Source organism: Rhinatrema bivittatum, chromosome 1 (genome assembly GCF_901001135.1).
Source record: "Rhinatrema bivittatum chromosome 1, aRhiBiv1.1, whole genome shotgun sequence".
Classification (NCBI taxonomy): Eukaryota; Metazoa; Chordata; class Amphibia; order Gymnophiona; family Rhinatrematidae; genus Rhinatrema; species Rhinatrema bivittatum.
Genome location: NC_042615.1, coordinates 148,066,783 through 148,087,080, shown reverse-complemented (window position 1 = coordinate 148,087,080; position 20,298 = coordinate 148,066,783). Strand labels below are relative to the sequence as shown.

At 42.4% G+C, this 20,298-nt stretch overlaps 1 protein-coding gene across 1 annotated transcript in view; it reads left to right on the top strand.

The window, feature by feature from the left end:
- Positions 1-20,298, top strand: part of GABRB1 (gamma-aminobutyric acid type A receptor beta1 subunit) — an 879,662-nt gene that overhangs the window by 11,721 nt on the left and 847,643 nt on the right. Inside the window, exons 2-4 of the mRNA XM_029588350.1 lie at positions 10,341-10,940; positions 11,109-11,200; positions 11,441-11,508. Of these exons, the coding sequence (XP_029444210.1) occupies positions 10,861-10,940; positions 11,109-11,200; positions 11,441-11,508 (240 nt within the window). The 5' untranslated portion in view covers positions 10,341-10,860. The remainder of the gene's footprint in view (positions 1-10,340; positions 10,941-11,108; positions 11,201-11,440; positions 11,509-20,298) is intronic.

Below are 20,298 nucleotides of genomic sequence, written 5' to 3'. Positions count from 1 at the left end.
AGAAGTTGGCTGTAGAGGCAAAAACTCACAGTAAAAACATTTTTAAATATATCCGAAGCAGAAAGCCTGTGAGGGAGTCAGCTGGACCGTTAGATGATCGAGGGGTTAAAGGGGCACTTAGAGAAGATAAGGCCATCGCGGAAAGATTAAATGATTTCTTTGCTTCGGTGTTTACTGAAGAGGATGTTGGGGAGGTACCCGTAATGGAGAAGGTTTTCATGGGTAATGATTCAGATGGACTGAATCAAATCACGGTGAACTTAGAAGATGTGGTAGGCCTGATTGACAAACTGAAGAGTAGTAAATCACCTGGACCGGATGGTATACACCCCAGAGTTCTGAAGGAACTAAAAAATGAAATTTCAGACCTATTAGTAAAAATTTGTAACTTATCATTAAAATCATCCATTGTACCTGAAGACTGGAGGATAGCAAATGTAACCCCAATATTTAAAAAGGGCTCCAGGGGCGATCCGGGAAACTACAGACCGGTTAGCCTGACTTCAGTGCCAGGAAAAATAGTGGAAAGTGTTCTAAACATCAAAATCACAGAACATATAGAAAGACATGGTTTAATGGAACAAAGTCAGCATGGCTTTACCCAGGGCAAGTCTTGCCTCACAAATCTGCTTCACTTTTTTGAAGGAGTTAATAAACATGTGGATAAAGGTGAACCGGTAGATATAGTATACTTGGATTTTCAGAAGGCGTTTGACAAAGTTCCTCATGAGAGGCTTCTAGGAAAAGTAAAAAGTCATGGTGGCGATGTCCTTTCGTGGATTGCAAACTGGCTAAAAGAAGGAAACAGAGAGTAGGATTAAATGGGCAATTTTCTCAGTGGAAGGGAGTGGACAGTGGAGTGCCTCAGGGATCTGTATTGGGACCCTTACTTTTCAATATATTTATAAATGATCTGGAAAGAAATACGATGAGTGAGATAATCAAATTTGCAGATGACACAAAATTGTGCAGAGTAGTTAAATCACAAGCAGATTGTGATAAATTGCAGGAAGACCTTGTGAGACTGGAAAATTGGGCATCCAAATGGCAGATGAAATTTAATGTGGATAAGTGCAAGGAGATGCATATAGGGAAAAATAACCCATGCTATAATTACACGATGTTGGGTTCCATATTAGGTGCTACAACCCAAGAAAGAGATCTAGGTGTCATAGTGGATAACACATTGAAATCGTCGGTTCAGTGTGCTGCGGCAGTCAAAAAAGCAAACAGAATGTTGGGAATTATTAGAAAAGGAATGATGAATAAAACGGAAAATGTCATAATGCCTCTGTATCGCTCCATGGTGAGACCGCACCTTGAATACTGTGTACAATTCTGGTCGCCGCATCTCAAAAAAGATATAATTGCGATGGAGAAGGTACAGAGAAGGGCTACCAAAATGATAAGGGGAATGGAACAACTCCCCTATGAGGAAAGACTAAAGAGGTTAGGACTTTTCAGCTTGGAGAAGAGACGACTGAGGGGGGATATGATAGAGGTGTTTAAAATCATGAGAGGTCTAGAACGGGTAGATGTGAATCGGTTATTTACTCTTTCGGATAGTAGAAGGACTAGGGGACACTCCATGAAGTTAGCATGGGGCACATTTAAAACTAATCGGAGAAAGTTCTTTTTTACTCAACGCACAATTAAACTCTGGAATTTGTTGCCAGAGAATGTGGTTCGTGCAGTTAGTATAGCTGTGTTTAAAAAAGGATTGGATAAGTTCTTGGAGGAGAAGTCCATTACCTGCTATTAAGTTCACTTAGAGAATAGCCACTGCCATTAGCAATGGTTACATGGAATAGACTTAGTTTTTGGGTACTTGCCAGGTTCTTATGGCCTGGATTGGCCACTGTTGGAAACAGGATGCTGGGCTTGATGGACCCTTGGTCTGACCCAGTATGGCATTTTCTTATGTTCTTATGTTCTTACAAGAACCTGGCAAGTATACAAACACCAAGAAGATCCCATGCTACTGATGCAATTAATAGCAGTGGCTATTAGCTAATTAAACTTGATTTATAGCAGTTAATGGGCCTCTCCTACAATAACTTATCCAAACCTTTTTTGAACCCAGCTACACTAACTGCACTAACCACGTCCTCTGGCAACAAATTCCAGAGCTTAATTGTGCATTGAGTGAAAAAGAATTTTCTCTGATTAGTCTTAAATGTGCTACTTGCTAATTTCATGGAATGCCCCCTGGTCCTTCTATTATCTGAAAGTGTAAATAACTGATTCACATCTACTTGTTCAAGATCTCTCATGATCTTAAAGACCTCTATCATATCCCCCCTCAGTTGTTTCTTCTCCAAGCTGAACAGCCCAACTTCTTCAGCCTTTCCTCATAGGGGAGCTGTTCCATTCCCTTTATCGTTTTGGTTGCCCTTCTCTGTACTTTCTCCATCGCAACTATATATTTTTTGAGACGCGCGACCAGAATTGTACACAATATTCAAGATAAGGTCTCACCTTGGAGCGGTACAGAGACATTATGACATTTTCTGTTTTCTTAACCATTCCCTTCCTAATAATTCCTAACATTCTGTTTGCTTTTTTGACTGCTGCAGCACACTGAGCCAACGATTTCAAAGATTTATCCACTACGATGCCTAGATCTTTTTCCTGAGTGCTAGCTCCTAATATGTAACTACAGCAAAGTTTATTTTTCCCTATATGCAACATCTTGCACTTGTCCACATTAAATTTCATCTGCCATTTGGAGGCCCAATCTTCCAGTTTTGCAAGGTCCTCCTGTAATGTATCACAATCCTCTTGTGATTTAACTACTCTGAATAATTTTGTATCATCCACAAATTTGATAACCTCAGTCGTCGTATTCCTTTCCAGATCATTTATAAATATATTGAAAAGCATCGGTCCAAGAACAGAACCCTGAGGCACTCCACTGTTTACCCTTTTCCACTGAGAAAATTGACCATTTAATCCTACTCTCTGTTTCCTGTCTTTTAACCAGTTTGTTATCCACAAAAGGACATCGCCTCATATCCCATGACTTTTTAGTTATCTTAGAAGCCTCTCATGAGGGACTGTGAAATGCCTTCTGAAAATCCAAGTACATTACATATACTGGTTTACCTTTATCCACATGTTTATTAACCCCATCAAAAAAATGAAGCAGATTTGTTAGGCAAGACTTCCCATGAGTAAATCCATGTTGACTTTGTTCCATTAAACCATATCTTTCTATATACTTTACAATTTTGATCTTTAGAATAGTTTCCACTATTTTTCCTGGCACTGAAGTCAGGCTCACTGGTCTATAGTTTCCCGGATCATCCCTGGAGTCTTTTTTAAATATTGGGGATACATTGGCAACTCTCCAGTCTTCAGGTACAATAGATGATTTTAATGATAGGTTACAAATTTTAACTAATAAATCAGAAATTTCATTTTTTAGTTCCTTCAGTACCCTAGGATGCATACCATCCAGTCCAGGTGATCTGCTACTCATTAGTTTGTCAATCTGGCCTACTATATCTTCCAGGTTCACAGTGATTTGGTTCAGTTCCTCTGACTCATCACCCTTGAAAACCATCTCCGGAACTGGTATCTCCCCAACATCCTCATTAGTAAACACAGAAGCAAAGAATTAATTTAGTCTTTCTGCAATGGCCTTATCTTCCCTAAGAGCCCCTTTAACCCCTCCAACATCTAACGGTCCAACCTACTTCCTCACAGGTTTCTTGCTTCGGATATATTTTAAAAAGTTTTTATTATGAGTTTTTGCCTCTATGGCCAACTTCAGTTCAAATTCTCTCTTCGAATGTCTTATAAATGTTTTACACTTAACTTGACAATGCTTATGCTTTATCCTATTTTCTTCAGATGGATCCTTTTTCCAATTTTTGAAGGATTTTTTTTGGCTAAAATAGCCTCTTTCACCTCACCTTTTAACCATGCTGGTAATCATTTTGCCTTCCTTCCACCTTTCTTAATGCGTGGAATACACCTGGAATGTGCTTCTAGGATTATATTTTTAAACAATGTCCATGCCTGTTCAACACTTTTAACCTTTGCAGTTGCACCTTTCATTTTTTTCTAACTATTTTCCTCATTTTATCAAAGTTTCCCTTTTGAAAATTTGGTGTTAGAGCTGTAGATTTACTTATTGTCCCCCTTCCAGTTATTAGTTTAAATTTGATCATGTTATGTTCACTATTGCCAAGTGAACTATTGCCACCACCATTACCTCTCTCACCAAATCCTGCATTCCACTAAGAATTAAATCTAAAATAGCTCCCTCTCTTGTTGGTTCCTGAACCAATTGATCCATGAAGCAGTCATTTATTACATCCAGGAACTTTATGTCTCTAGCAAGTCCTGATGTTACATTTACCCAGTCAATATTGGGGTAATTAAAATCTCACACCAAAAGATAACAGTTAATCTTAATATACAACGAGCTACAATATCTCACTCTAAGATGTTATGAAATCTCAATTTTTTCTTCAATGTGCAAAATTCAATATATAGCATTTCATGTGTATTTATTTATATGAAGGACCATCATAACACCCGTAGGCATACAAGCAATTTTCGCTTTATGTATTGCTCCACTGGGTCACATTTAATCATAGGTCCAAGTCCTTTATTACTAAATGTCTTATTTTCCTTTTATAGTTTTTTTCTTTAAATCTTTTTCTTTTAAAAAATATATATGTGGAATGATACCTTCCTTGTACGTTGCTCAAGGGGTTGCTTCTTCCAAGGGCGCTATCACGCTCCACGGAGCTGTTTCACTCAGAAGACCATTAATCCTGCAGTCCAGTCCGACGTACGTTTCGCTTTTGCTGCTTCAGGGACTGTAACAAACATGAGTTTTTCCGTACAATTCACCGAAAGGTTCTGCTTATCATGTCCACTCACTTGACTGTAAATTAATTTTCTACAAAGGACAAATATCAGCGTAACTTAACTTTTTCATGGCACATAGATTTAAATTCAGATAGGCACGTATATACTTTTCCTAACTGGGCAAACAAAGAACCAACACGGACTCACCCGACCTTGCCGCTTTTCCTTCTTGTCGGCGTCTAAGCAAGGTTATCGCGAGAGTCCTGCTGACTATATGTCAGCTATCATGCTTCAGCTGTGTGTGTGATTTGACTGGATTTTTGTACTAAGAGGTAGATTTTAAAAGTGTTGCTTGCACAAAAATGGCCACATACATGCATATGTGGACCACGAGTGAGCAATGCGAATTTTAAGAAGCCGGGAAGGATGCATATCCAGAATAAAGAGGCGGAAAGGGGACGTTCACAAGACTGATACGCGTAACCACAAATCTTGCAAAAGCAATGAAGGCTGCCCAGTTCTGAAAGAATGGGTGCTATCCCTCCTGGTCTGTATTCCAGCTGCTTGAAGGGCCTGTTTAAGAATGACAGTGAACTGAAATCTTCTCAGGGTGAACCATCCTAGTGCACTAAGAGATAACCCTTGCCTTGCGGAAACAATAGGAAATAATTCTTCACATTGGATACTAGGCAGGTAAGAAGGCCTGGTACTTCAGACAAAGTGATGAGCTGTCCTCTGCTCAGTTGACCTGCTTTTGAACTTTGTATGTGCAATGTTAGCTTATCATTGATTAGTGATACATTTTCTGCTAGCAAATCACATTTGTCATCCCTGCTGCACAATACCTCTACTAGTTCCTCAGTTTTCATGGCAACAAAAGAGGCTAATGAAAAGGCCATGCTGAATAACGCCATTTCAAATTTAGAAGAGGCTATGGCTGGCAAAGAATGCCAAAGGGCCAACAAGCATTCATGAGTGACAGGACTATGAGTATCCAAATTTAGGCCTGTCTTCCTCACCCACCTTTCAATAGCAAAGCCCCGGGCAAAGAAGGCTAACTAGCCAAGTGTGAATGGACCATTCCCCTGGAGACCTAGCATGCTTAGCTAAAATAATGTACTCCACCACAAGGTATTTGAGGATTGGACCAAGAGTTATATTCCTGCTCATATAGAAGTGCATCAATTAATCATAGCCCCTGCTGTAAGCCTTTCAGATGGCAGAGGCCATGGATGTGTGCAGCAGCTCCCATGCCTCCAGGCTCCACATTCCAATAAAGTCCCAGGAGAAGGGTTCCATTTTTCTTTGCTCCTAGTGCTAGCTTTCTGAAAAATGAACTATTGACATTGAGGAAAAGAGTCAGCAATTAGATTTTTTGAACCTGGTATATGACTTGCTTGCACAGCGATGTTAGGCTATAAGCACATCAAAACAAATACCCTTAACAGCTCTGATACCAGCAGGAATTTTGCGGACTGGTGGTTAATAACTTTTACAACCATCATGTTGTCACAGTGAAATATCACATTTCTATTGCTCAAATGGTCGCCCCAGATATGTAAGGCCACCACAATTGGGAAGATCTCCAGAAATGCGATACTGCGTACAACTCTGAATGTCCCCTATTCTGACTTCCATTTAGCAGCACACCAAGACCCTTGGAAGAAAAGACCAAACCCCAGAGGCATCAGAATATAATTCTAAATAATTACTGCTGACTGAAGGGAGTAGCCACATAGATACGACATTAAACTCAGCCAGGAAGGCCTCACATATGGCAAGGTCATCCCGCATCTGCATGGACACTCTTACCCAACTTGTGGAGTCAAGCTGAAAGCCAAGAAGGTAAGGTACCTGTTCAGGCCTTCAATCTTGTCTGAAGCCAAAAGAACACGAAATCCAGAAACCAGATCCAGGAATTAGAATAACAGGTCATGACAAGATGGAGAAGCTTCAGGTCCAACAATCATCCAAGTAATGGTCAATATTTGGCATTCCGGCACAAAGAACAGTCTTCCAATACAGAAATGTGCTAAACAATTTGAGATAGGCACAAGATATGGAGCAGACTATAGGCATGCACCGGTCAAAATAATATGCACCCTCAAATTGAAAGCCAAGCAAGGGAAAGATATCTGGGTGAATAGGAAGAAGCTGGAATGCAGTCTCTATATATGTCTTGGCCATCCATGTACCAGCTCTGCTCTGCCTGAGCACGTCCACAGCACTGTCAAATGAGGTGTATAAACAGTATACTGTTCTTGTGGGAGGAAATTAACAAACAAACATTTTGGGAATGAGAAGTTGTGGATCAGCCACTACTTGCCTGACTCCTTTTGGGGCACAAATGCCAAGAGTGATAATATTATACAGCAGAAGGGCCTTGTGAGGAAAGGTCTAGCAATATGTACCAAGGCCAGCTCAGATGGCAATTTATCTCTAATCACACTAGCAAAGCAGTAAGTGGAGTAAGCATTGGGCACTGATGCATGGCTGGCAGACCCAGGTATGGTATTCTGAAATTGTCGTTGAAACAAGTTAGTAAGAGAGCCACTGACTCCTTGTTAGTCTACGCAGCCAAGCTGTCTGCCATCCGTTCCCAGCAAACTGACATGGGGGCCCTTAAGAATGCTGTTCTGCTACATGGTGCCACTGGAAAGGAAAGGAGATGTGCCTCTTTTGGGACACTTATTGGTGGGCTGGCAGGCTGGGCAAGTTGTGCATATGTGCTTGTACTTGCATTCTGAAACTGTGCAGCTGCTCCAATTGAAGTACTAGCAGGCATCAGAAATGACAGCGTTTGTCTTTTGCCTGTGCACTGCTGCTGGTGGAACAGTTCTCACGCAACCCAGATGAGGGCCCAGACATCATGTCAGTAAGCAACAGATCCACACTGTGTGACCCTCATGACATTTTGAGGGGGGTATCTGCCATTCTTTCCTTAAAGGCCTCATCATAATTTAACCAGATGAAGAATATACCTGAGTGGGGTCTGCCCCTTTTTATTACAGATGGGAGGGTCATGCTGCTTGCCCTCCTCCTTACTCCTGACCTTGCTCCTACATCCTTCCAGCAAAGTGAAGATATCCAGGTACTGCCTGCTCTTAATGCAGTGGCATAGAAAGCATGGAATACCCTTCCACAGCTGTTTTGTCCTGGGCTGGGCTTGTAGGTCAGTTGCTGCCACCAGATGCCCTGATGCTGCCCAAGCTGTGGAAGACTCTGAAATGGTAGATGAACTAATGCAGCTAGAGAAAGAGTCCCAATTATTTCAGCTCCTCCCATACTTGCACTTGTTCTTCTTTTGTTAACTTCCCCCACCCTTTTCTGCCACCCCTGCTGACTCACCTTCTGCAGAGTCTGCTGAAAGCACAGCTGTCTGCTGCTGCAGCTGTGCTGCATATGTGACCAGCCTGCTTGAGGCTTGCTTGATGTGCCGCTGTTCCTCCATTCACAGATAAAGGTGTGGCATTACCCAGGGAGCTGTTGGATCCTAACCCCAGAAGCTCTGCCCAAAACATTCCTGGGAGGGAGAAAGGTCCAATCGCTCTAGAGGCAGCGCCTGAGAAGGGTCCCACCCCTGCCCCAGTCAAGAAAGTGGCAGTGCTGTGCCCATGAAATCTCCCACTGCCACTGCCTCTAGCTGGGGCCGGCACCTGGTGCCCCAATCCATTCTCCCCTAGGAGAGCTGCAGTGTCTGAGTTGCTCTGCTCTCCAGAACCAGTCCTGCCTCTTTCAGAGTCCTGCCCACAATGTTGTCTAGCCCCAGAGCTCTGTGGCCATGCCCTATCTCCTTCCCGAGGGTCTCTCACCCCACCCAGAATGCCTGCTGTGCCAGCCTCCATGCATGCTGTGAAGGAGCGCTCCCACTCCATTGCCAGAGCCTCTGCTTGGTTTGTAGCCTGCTGGGCCATGGCATTTTCTGCATGACATGTGGAGGGTCTGTGCTGCCAAGTAGGACGAACAGGGCATTCTGGTGACCCTGTTCAGGGGACCCTGGGCAACCAACAGTCAGCAAGATTGACCTACCCAAATGAAGGCCAAGACCACAGGAAGAACGAGAGAGGAAGACTGCCAGGCAACCAAAGCTGCTGGTGCAAAATCAATTTAAAACATTAACTTTGATATTGCAAGATGATTGAACTGAATCTGCCCTTTTTTGCTTGCTTTATTTTTAAGCCCTGTGGCAGGACGATGCCTGCAATGACCGCAGACCAGTTCAAACCCCAAGAAGGAAGGAGAAAAAGGCCAAGTTAGCCACTACCCGTATCTTTTATCTTCCCTCCTGAACCCTTCCTCCCAGATGAGCTGTCACCAATGGGCAGTGATGCTCCCCACCCCCCACCCCACAAAGAAAAGAATAAGGAGGGTGTCCCTCCCATCCCACGGGGCACCAAGGGCACATTGGCTATTGGACCTGACAGCCTGGAGAGCATCCAGCCCCTCCCTTTGCTACTCTGGTCAGTGCAGATTGATGACATCACCCGCAATGACCAGGAAGTCAGGCCACATATCGAAAAGGAGCAAGCGCTTCCCCCCCCCCCCCCCCCCCCCATCCATGGCAGGAAAGTTAGGAGCGAGGTAGGGGAAGAAGAGGTACCACCAGAGCACGGGCATGATGTGTGTGGAGTCAATGCTGCGCACTGGCCAATAATCTATGTCTGATCAGGGGATAGCTATTGACTAGAGCAATGGTCCCCAAACCTGTCCTGGAGGGCCACCAGCCAGTCAGGTTTTTGGGATATCCACAATGAATATTCATGAGAGAAAATTTTCTCTCATGAATATTCATTGTGGATATCCCAAAAACCCGACTGGCTGGTGGCCCTCCAGGACAGGTTTGGGGACCACTGGACTAGAGCGTGTGACTGCATCCCTGATGATTAGGCCCCACCTTCTTCTTAGTTCAAATAGTATATTACTTCCTGAAGGAAAGAAAAGCACACATTAGGCTCATTAACATTAGGAGACGAGAGTGAATAACAGAAATGGCAACAATTTGTTCAGTTCCCCAATACTCAGTGAACCTGATGACTGTTTGTGTTTTTTCCCCCCCCTTTCATGCTGTGGTAAAAATATAGTCCCCCTTAAGGCTCCTCTTCTTGCTAGTAATTATTTGTTTGGGTAAAAGTAAAGGAAATGACCTTGCTGCATCCTTTTCTGTGCATGTGTAGGAGCTATTGAGATGCACCTTTCGCATGTGCTACAGTAACTAACTGTGTTGCCCCCGCAGCTATAATTATAATCCTATGGGTCGGGTACCCAGCCTTGCTGTTTCCAGCAGAGTAACTGGGAACTTGCTACACAGTACTCCCAGATGTGCTCTGGATGCAGTAAATGAAATGATTCTGATTTTTTCTGAAAAGAGTGTCCTAGACCAAACTGTTTGCCTTTAGGCAAGTTTCTGAAAAGAAAAAAAAAATAGTAATAAAACCCACAAGAAAATTAAGCATGATGAATTTTTTTTTTGCCTCCCCCCCACCTCCACCCCCACCCCCAACCTTCCTATAATCTAGGAAACCATCGCGATCGGCTACTTCCCAGACGAGCTTTCGGAGGAATGGCTGCGAGCTGCTAAGCACCGTCCTAAAACAGGGGATGCTGTAATGTGGATAAGAGTCTGTAGCAGAGATTTTCTCAGCTCCTGATCATCAGGCTCCAGAATTACTGCACGGAACGGGACCATCTCCTGTTAGGAGACCCTAATCAGAATCATGCCGTTTTGTCTCAGCCAGCGCAGCAGATCAGGTTGAAAGCAAAAGAAAGAAAGACAGAAAGAAAAGGAAGCAATCTGTGTCTTTCAAACAGCAGTGCATCCTAATCAGTTCGATGATCTGAGGGGGAAATAAAGCAAGAAGTACTTTTAAGGCTTTTTATCTGTTGACTGTTTTGCAAGGGAAATTGTTTCCAAGGCAAACGGGAACCATCGCGCATGCGTGGCTCTATTCAGATTTATTACTCTGCCTAGAACTAAGTTGCATCTCTTGAATCTTGGCTCATAAGACAATTTAAAAAAAAAAAAATTCAAAGTTAAAAATGTGGGCAGTGCAAGACCGAGGGTATTTTGGTATTCTGTCGTTCCCCACGATGGTAGCAATGGTCTGCTGGGCACAAAGGTGAGCTTGCTGTAACTGTTTTGTATTTTGTGTCATGATTGTGAGTGTTATTCTTAGAACTGGGTAGTGAATGGGGGAGGGGAGGGGAGGGGGGTATGTGGCTCTGTAATTCTGTAGGCTTCTAGTTCAGTGCTAATTCTGAATCCAGTCCGTAATTCTTACCTTCAGTGTTAATGAGCCCAGCAACATGTCCTACGTGAAAGAGACAGTGGATAGATTGCTTAAAGGGTATGACATTCGCTTGAGGCCAGATTTTGGAGGTATGCATTTTAATATATTTTCATTCATCTGCCATTAAATTGTGCTTGTTGTGACTGCTCTATCAGATTCAGAATAATTGTACGTGGGAATGGAAATCAATCCGAGAATGTGATGGTGGTGGTGGTGGTGGTGATGGGATGTCTGTATTTGCATGTGGGCTTGGGGACAGAAGATTATGCACGATTTAACATTTTAAAACAGTCTTATGGCCAAATCAACAAACATGTTTCCATTTCAAGGGCCACCTGTGGATGTGGGGATGAGGATAGATGTTGCCAGCATAGATATGGTCTCAGAAGTCAACATGGTGAGTACATTATTTCAATTAAAGAAGAAGAAAGGTGCGCAACTCGGAAAGATGCAGGCTTGTAGTTGGCCAGACTTAACTTTGTTGTAACTTAATATCCTATGAGCTTCCGGGTATCCTTCACCCTTCTCCTTTCTCCTCCAGACACGAATCCATTTGGGTGTAACTGTTTTCCTCTGTTTACCAATTTCTGCTTACTGTTTGCTTTGCACTGATTACAGTTTTAATAGTTAATGCTGTTTAGGAAGAGTTTGAACATGATAGTGTCAACTACCTTTTCCATTCGTTTAAATGTGGAATGCTGCCATCTGCTGATCGCTGAATGTTTTTTCTACTTTCATTCAGTTCCCTGGATAGCTCTGAGGTTTGTCTCTTTGAACTCGAATCCGCTCTCTTTACTTATCTGGAAGGATCAGGTCGGGCAAGCAAGCCAGATACAATATATTGTTTAAAGACCATAGCTGTACAGTACTATTGTTTTGGCTATTGGAATGTGCATTTCTCGGTGCAATGAAATAAGAAAAATTCTAATTAAATGATTACACTTTTATGGATACAAGAAAGGGGCTAATTTTCTGTTTGCTGGTGCTTATAAAGTTGTTAGCTGTGCACAGGAAAGGGCTGAGGTTCATGTTTGTCTGTTTGGAAGACTGGGACCCTGCGAGTGGCCAGACGGTACTGAGTCTCTAATATTTTAATGATGGAGATCTCCCTTATGTTACATTTCTCTGTATTTTGCTGAGAGCAAATAATGCTGCAGAAAAAAAAAATCAGAGCTTAGAACTGTTGAGTAAAACATACATGCCGGCTATTCATATGCTCAGTGCATTTTGGTCAACATACTCGGCCTTCTCTGCTTTATTTTGTACAAATCTTCTTTGGGTGTAAACCATCTTCCTGTCTTTTGTTCAGTATAACAGCAGCTTTTTGTATGTATGATAATTTGCCTGCAATGAATCAGTCCTAGATGTCCAAGTCTTTTACACTCAAGAAGCCTGTTGATATTTTTCTGAGTTTCTCTGTTTCAGCGATTGGTTTGAGACATTTTAGGATTGAAGAAAATTCTATTCTGGTATGTTCTGTATAGATTGAAAATATACAGAGAATATAATTTGAAGGGGGAACATGAACATAAATAACTTCTGCATAAATGTTATATTAAATATGTTTTCAATCCAGAATAAAATATTTCCAAGGAGTTTTAGTCACTTATCTGTTATTTCTGAATAGAAAAGTCAACATTTTATTGGTAGAATAAAAAACAAATTCATATGTAGAAGCCTAAATATATATATTCTAAGATATACATTATAGGGATGTGCTTTTGTTGTAATATCTGAAATACATTTCATTAGATCTACATTCACCTCAGGAATGTATGCTCTTAAGATCTGTGTGTGCATGAAAGGTTACTGCTGGCATAACAACTAAGTAACCCTTTAGGTTTTAATCATATATTTTGGCCAATATTCCATTAAGTGTAAGGCTGGGGAACCAAAGTCTTGTCCAGCCATTTTAACATGGTTCGATGGCACCTCTCCCCTGCTCCCCCTGCTTGCGTGGATGCTCTAACCATCTGTCCTCATGGGAATATTTTTGAAGAGGGCCCCGAGTTCAACCTGATTGGCCTGCATCTATGGGGAAAGAGGAGAGGCACCGTGGGATTTAAATTGTGCGACTGACCCTCCCTGGCAGCTTTTTGCCACGTTTCCCTCCCTCCCCTTTTAGTTCTGGATGCTTATCCCTTTACTTTAATGTGCCGCAGTTGTGGGCAACCTGAGACCTGGTTATAGGGGCGTTTGAATTGCTATGTCATGCTTTCTGGTTATAGAAGTGCATGCCCTGGTACAAAGGGGCCGGAAGGCCGGTACACCCGCAGCCTAGTGACAGTGTGGACACTGAGCAGGTGGTGGGAATCTTGCTGTTGGGATGAGACAGAGAGGCCCCAGCAGGTGGCTGAGTTGGCCCGATGGGTGTCAGACGCCCTCGTGGGCACAAGGCCAGTACCACTGGGCTGTGGCAGATTCAGTTTTGATGCCGGTGGAATGGGAAGCAGGTTGTTGAAGGTTTGTGTGTAGGAGCTTGGGTTTGGTTTAAACATTGTTTTAATAAACTGTTAACTCCATCTCTCATGTCTGTGAGGTTGGTTGGGGTATGGGAGGGTCACCCCTTTGTCCCAACTGCCCATATTGTTTATTTTTAATTACTAATTTCTTCATTTGTAATTTGACCTATAGTCAATGAGAGGAAAAGAGCGCCATCTCAGACACCAGTTCAAGCAACTAAACAGAAAGCAAAAATATGCACAGCTGTCAACAGGCATTTTTAATGATTCCAATGGAAAGAATGATGCAAGCTGAACATTTAAATAGATGTCTTTCCTTACAGAAATGTTCAAAAGGAATATAGATTTAGGACCAGAAAAGTATATATAAAAATATATTGTGTTATACCTATAGAAACAGTGCTTTTGCTGTTGAAATCAAGCTGTTTGTTCCCCCTCTGCATGCTTCCTTTACAGTTGGTTTACAGATCTTTACTCTGTAAGGATGTAGAGTAGGCTTTCATGGGAGGAAAAAAGTAAAAAAAATTAATAATCTCAAAGCTGTAACCAGGTGTAAAGAATCATGACAAGAATCACTGCTAGGAAATATTAAAAACAACTACATAATCACATTCACTTAAGTTGGAAGGCAAATATTAATTACTTTTCCTTACAGTTTACTTTCCCAGTCGTGGCATATTTTGAGCTCCTAAAGAAAGATAAACAAAGCACTGTTTTTCAGTTCTCTTTAAAAGAAATGCAACAACCACAACAAAAAAAAAGATGTCCTTGAAGCTGAACTATTACAGATATCTCTTCAGGCAGATTGCAGGGTTAGTTGCAGGGGCTCAGTTTCTTTCTATGTAATCCCAGGGCTGAGAAATTCTGCTAAAGCATGCATACATTTTCAGCTTTTGGTTTTCTCAGCAGACTATCATGAACAGGGTCAGAGTGAAACAGGCATCATTAGCATTACAGATAATGATGGCTAGCAAGCTTCGTTTTCTTCATTATTATTATAATTTGTATTAGTATGTTTGTGCTTTTTTTTTTTTCCATTTTAAATATATGTAAGAAATGGTCTAGAATACTATAATTAAATTATTATCAAACATCTCTTTTGTTGCAGAGCGCTGAGACCATAAATCCAGTAAAAGCTGAGGGCTTCTGCTTTCAGTGATGGAGTAGTAGTGATATCACTTGCTTTGAAATTAATTAGTTCTGCAGTAAAACTCTGAGAAATGATTAGCTTCTCCTGCTTGCCAGAAATTCATTCCTTGACTATGCTCTGCATTGTGATAAATGAAGAACACCAAAGCTGCAGGTTAAAGGGCTTAAATCTCAATGACTTATGTCAAATACAAATTAAGCCGGCCTTGATGTCATAATTTAATGGTGTCAGAAGAATTTAATATGTTGTACCTTGATATTATTACAATTATAGATTTAAAGAAAATTAAAGTGTATATCCCTTTATTAATTCAAGAATAATGTATTAAGTATGTAAAGTTCCATACTTAAATAATTCAACAATGTATTGCGGACGCTAAAATGAATGGCAAAATGTGTGTAATATGAAATGTTTAGATATTGTATTTATTATTTCTATTTCTTGATTGCACTTCCAAACTAGGTTTCTCAGAATGATATACAGCATAACATCAAATAACAAATTATAAACAGTATCAATAAAAGTAATATATATACATTTCATCAATACATACAACAAGCAGACCAGACATAAAGCATCTTAAAAAATTACTAGGAACAAATCCACAATAAATATGTCACATCATATGGCTTCATGAAACTAAGGCTGTGCAATGTTTGTTTTTCATGTCATTTTTGTTTCATGATGTTTTTTGCTGGATTTTATTTCTAAAATGGTTCATTGGGTTGATTTTCACTAATTTTGTGGTTTGTGTGCACTTTCAGGCCTGGATTTGTCAATAGGCACACTAAGGGCCTTATTTTCCAAGGCTATCGCAGGCTTGCGCTGTTAGCGCAAGCCTGCGATAGCTTGCGAAGGTAGCTCACCCCCGTGCTACCTAAATCGGGGCGGAGTCGGCCCCGGAAGAGGAGGAGTTGGGGCGTCACCGGGGCTGACTCCGCGAAGACGCTGCGGACGGCGAAATGGTGAGGACCTTTTCGCATCCTACTTCGCGCCCAATAGCTACACCTTCTATGGTGGCGCTATTGGGTGTAGGCCTGCAATACTTTAGAAAATGAGGCCCTAAGCCTTTGCCTAGGACAGCAGAAATCTGAGGGGGGGGGGGGAGGGGTAGCAGACTAGTGGAAGATTTGCCGTCTTCTATAAAATAATAGAACTTATATTAATAAATATAGTATAAAACGAAATTTGTTTCATAATGTAATATACAAGATTGAAATGTTTGCCAATTTGTTTTAGAATTTTTAAATTTTTGCCACAGGATCTACCCCTGAACTGCCACAGGAAACTAGGTAGGACTGTGCCTTAGACCTTCTTTCGCCTATTTTCCAACCTTGGGGGGGGGGGGGGGGGGGGGAGGGAAAAGTGGGATAACAGGAAGTGACAGCACCAACAGTGCCTAGGAGCACCAAAATCCTAAATCCATCACTGTGCACTTTGGGCCTGATTTTCAAAAGCATTCAATCACTTAACAATGGGTTATCCCTGTGTAAATGCACTTTTCTCAAGTGGGCATTTGAAAAATTCTACAATTTATGCCATATATTGTTCATAGTATTTACCCACATATGACACATAGTGGGGCAGATATTCAAAGCCTACGCACATAAATCCAGGTGGATTTATGCGCATGGGGGGGTTACGAGTGCCGAGCCTATTTTGCATAGCCCGGCGATGCACACAAGCACCGGGACGTGCATATGTCCCGGGGCTTGAAAAAAGGGGCATGGGCGGTCTGGGTGGGGTGGGGGCGGTCCGGGGTGGGGTGTGGCCAGAGGCCTCCATAAGGCCTCTAGCCGGGGATCATGCGCCGGCACTTGGCCGGCACGTGCAAACTACACCTGTCCAAAGGCAGGCATAACTTGAAAAATAAAGGTGAAGGGGGATTTTAGGTAGGGCTGGGAGGTGGGTTAGATAGGGGAAGGGAGGGGAAGGTGGGGGGGGGCAGAAGGAAAGTTCTCTCTGAGGCCGCTTCAATTTCAGAGCGGCCTCGGAGGGAACAGGGAAAGCCATTGGGGCTCTCCTAGGGCTCAGCATGCGCAAGGTGCACAAGTATGCACCCCCTTGCGTGCGCCGACCCTGGGTTTTATAACATGCGTGCAGCTGCATGTGCATGTAATCAAATCTACGCCCGCGCGTACCTCTTAAAATCCGGCCCTATGTAGATAAATGGCTTTTGAAAATTGCTACAATAGTAGTTTCATTTACACTTATAAATCCTTTTAAAAATTACCTCCTAATAGGTGAGAATTTTTAAAACCATCTCTTTATTATTTTTCAAATAAACATCAAGAACACGATACAAGAGAAAAATAAATTATATCTATTATAGTTTTGAATAAAAGAAATATAACAGAAATGTGTCCTCAACTGAGGGAGAAAGCTTTGAGGTTACACAAATTTTTTTATAGAAATGCCATTTCTACACTTAAACAAGCTCATTAAGTTTCCCTAGAAACATGAACATGAGCTGAAGAGAAAACTCTAGAATGAAATAATTCAAGCTGTTTAGGACCATAGAACAAAACCTGTCATTCCGATTTTTAAGAAAGCACAAGGAAATCTCAATAAAAATATAAATCCTAAAGCCTTAGCTCTTTCTCTAAAAAGCCTTTCTTTTTTGTTGAGTAACTCTTGAAACATTTGGGAATATGCCTTCTCTGTGACTCAAGAAAATCTTATTCTGCAATGGAAAAAATTGTTTCAAAGTCCATTCTCTGTCTGATTCTAAAATGTAAACAACCAACAAAGTAGCACAAGAATCAATTTTTGAATCCTGCAGAAAAATTGACAAATCTAAATTATCTACCTAGTCTACCTTTCTAGCCAAATTTTCCCCTTGAGATGCAGATATAGGGCCTTATTTTCCAATATCGCATTGGTAACGCATTAGGGGGCGTTACCAATACAAATGAGGCTTCTTTCGTGCAGTGGGGAAACATCGTGTGCGGCGATGTTTTCGCGAAAACATTAGCGCCGCACACGATGTTTTCCCACTGCACGATGATTCTTCAGGGAGGGAGGGGAGAGAGAGAGAGAGAGAGAGAGAGAGAGAGAGAGAGAGAGAGAGAGAGAGAGAGAGAGAGAGAGAGAGAGAGAGAGAGAGACTTACTATAGTGCCTATGCCCTACATAGGTATTTTAACCCCTATAGGAGGGCCACCTACTAACTCGGGGTGGGGATTAGGTATGAGCGTCGGGGGTTGGGGGCCACTTTCTCATTCCACATGAGACCTACGGACAGAACAGTGGTCTCTAGTGCAGATTTGCTGGCTGTTGGAGTGAGGACGCTCACTCCAAGAAGTGGTTTGGGCAACGTTCTCTCTACCTAGCTTGATGGACACTCTACCTGGGCAACAACATGCTAGGTGGAGAGAATGTTGGCCAAATCTCCGCTTGGAGTGAGCATCCTCACTCCGACGGGCAGCAAATCTGCACTAGAGACCACTGTTCAGTCCGTAGGTCTCATGTGGAATGCGAAAGTGGCCCCCAACCCCCGACGCTCATACCTAATCCCCACCCCAAGTTAGTAGGTGGCCCTCCTATAGGGGTTAAAATACCTATGTAGGGCATAGGCACTATAGTAAGTCTCTCTCTCTCTCTCTCTCTCTCTCTCTCTCTCTCTCTCTCTCTCTCTCTCTCTCTCTCTCTCTCTCTCTCTCTCTCTCTCTCTCTCTCTCTCTCTCTCATATATATATGGTGGTAATCCTTTTCAGGCCTGTAACGCAGTCCATAACGCGAGGTTGGAGTTGTAGTTATTAGCCGCGCTAACACTGCGGCTGTTTCGCCGCACACGATACACAGGTTCCCGCTTTACATATGCTCTGCCCCCTGAATACCTAATTCGCAAATCGCGTTAACGTGCTTGGAAAATGAGGCATAGTTGGGAAATAACACAATTAGGTTAAGAGAGGAAAGGGCTCAGGAGGATTTAGCAATACCCAGAATAATATTTTCTAAGCAATTCCAATGGGTAAATCAGAGAAGATCTAGGAAAATATATCTCAAATTAAGAGGGTTATTTTCTAAACATTTATTGCGTGCGTTAGGGCCATATCGCACGCAAAAAGGGCCTTTTTGCATGTGATAGGATACAAATAAGCTGGAGGGGAGGAATCAGGGCGGGGAGAGGAGGAGTCGAGACGGGGAGGGGAAGAATCGGCCGTACGAAAGGCTGCAGCTGGCCGCATTGCAGCCGGCGAAAATGCACCGCCATGGTACGAATGGCTGCAGCCTTTCACAGGCCTGCCCCGCCCCCTTTTTCGCTGGATTCATCATTCTGCAAAGAATGATGAATCTATCCCTAAGTTTTCTAAGATAATTCTCATAATTTTCCAATCTACAATGGAATACTCCTTATCCTTAATTAAAGACAGATTAGTCTTCTGAAGTTCCTTGATATTCCTGACAATTATTGAATCTTATTTTCACATTGAATATGTCTGTGCAAATGGGAACATACAGTTACAGAAAGAGCATTAACTGAGGACATAATATCATTAATACTAGATGTAAGAGAGTTTTGCAATCCAACTATAGCTGTCCATACATTTTCAAGGGTGATTGGAGATGGTATCACAGGAAAGGAGAAGCAGAAATCTTCTAGGAATTTTGGGGGGAGAGGAAAAACCCTTTTGCAATGTAATCTGCATTATGTGTTCAGTTGAATTATGCTCAAGCATATTGACATATTTGTGCTTTATACTCTTTGTTTGTATGCCAGAAAAAGTTAAAATAAAGTGTTAAAAAAAAAGATTAAAAATCATTCCCTATTAAAAGCCTTCTAAAACAGCCATGCCTTAACTAAAAGTCATATAATCCCCACAGAAGCAGGTTTCCCATGGTAGTGACTTCCATAAAAGGAGTGCTACTATCTCTTTTTAATCAGTTTTAGAAGTCCTAATGGCCAGATCTGCCTGCCAGGTTGTAATAATATACCCAGCTGCTAGTTAGCTCTATCTGTCAGGCTGCAGTTACAGAAATGACTAGAAGTCCTTGCAGAAATACAGGTCTGTCTGGCAGCATGTGCAGGAGCTCTGGGGGGAGAGGGGCAGATGTTTGGGTCACTCACACACTAGTAATGGTAGCTTTTTTCATTTAGGCTGCAATGATAGAATTAACTAGCAGCTGTGACATTTATTGGCAAGAGAGGACAGCACCAATCTATCTTTTCATTGATGTCTTTTCTATTTTTCCAAATCATCAGAAGAACAAAACAACACTATGTAAAATCTGTAAGTTACTATCAGGCCGATTCAGTAAAGTCCGCGGGAAAGCGGGCGAACGCCCGCTCTCCCGGCGCGCGCACAGGCCACTCGCTTGTGCGCGCGATGCAGTATTTAAATTAGGTCCGGCAGTAGAAACGGGCAAAAGGAGGCGCTAGGGACACTAGCGCCTCCTTTTGGCCCGGAGCGGTGGCTGTCAGCGGGTTTGACAGCCAATGCTCAATTTTGCCGGCGTCGGTTCTCAAGCCCGCTGACAGCTACGGGCTCGGAAACTGGACGCCGGCAAAATTGAGCGTCCGGTTTTCGATCCGACAGCCGCCGGCCGACTTCAATTTTTTTTTTCTTTTTACT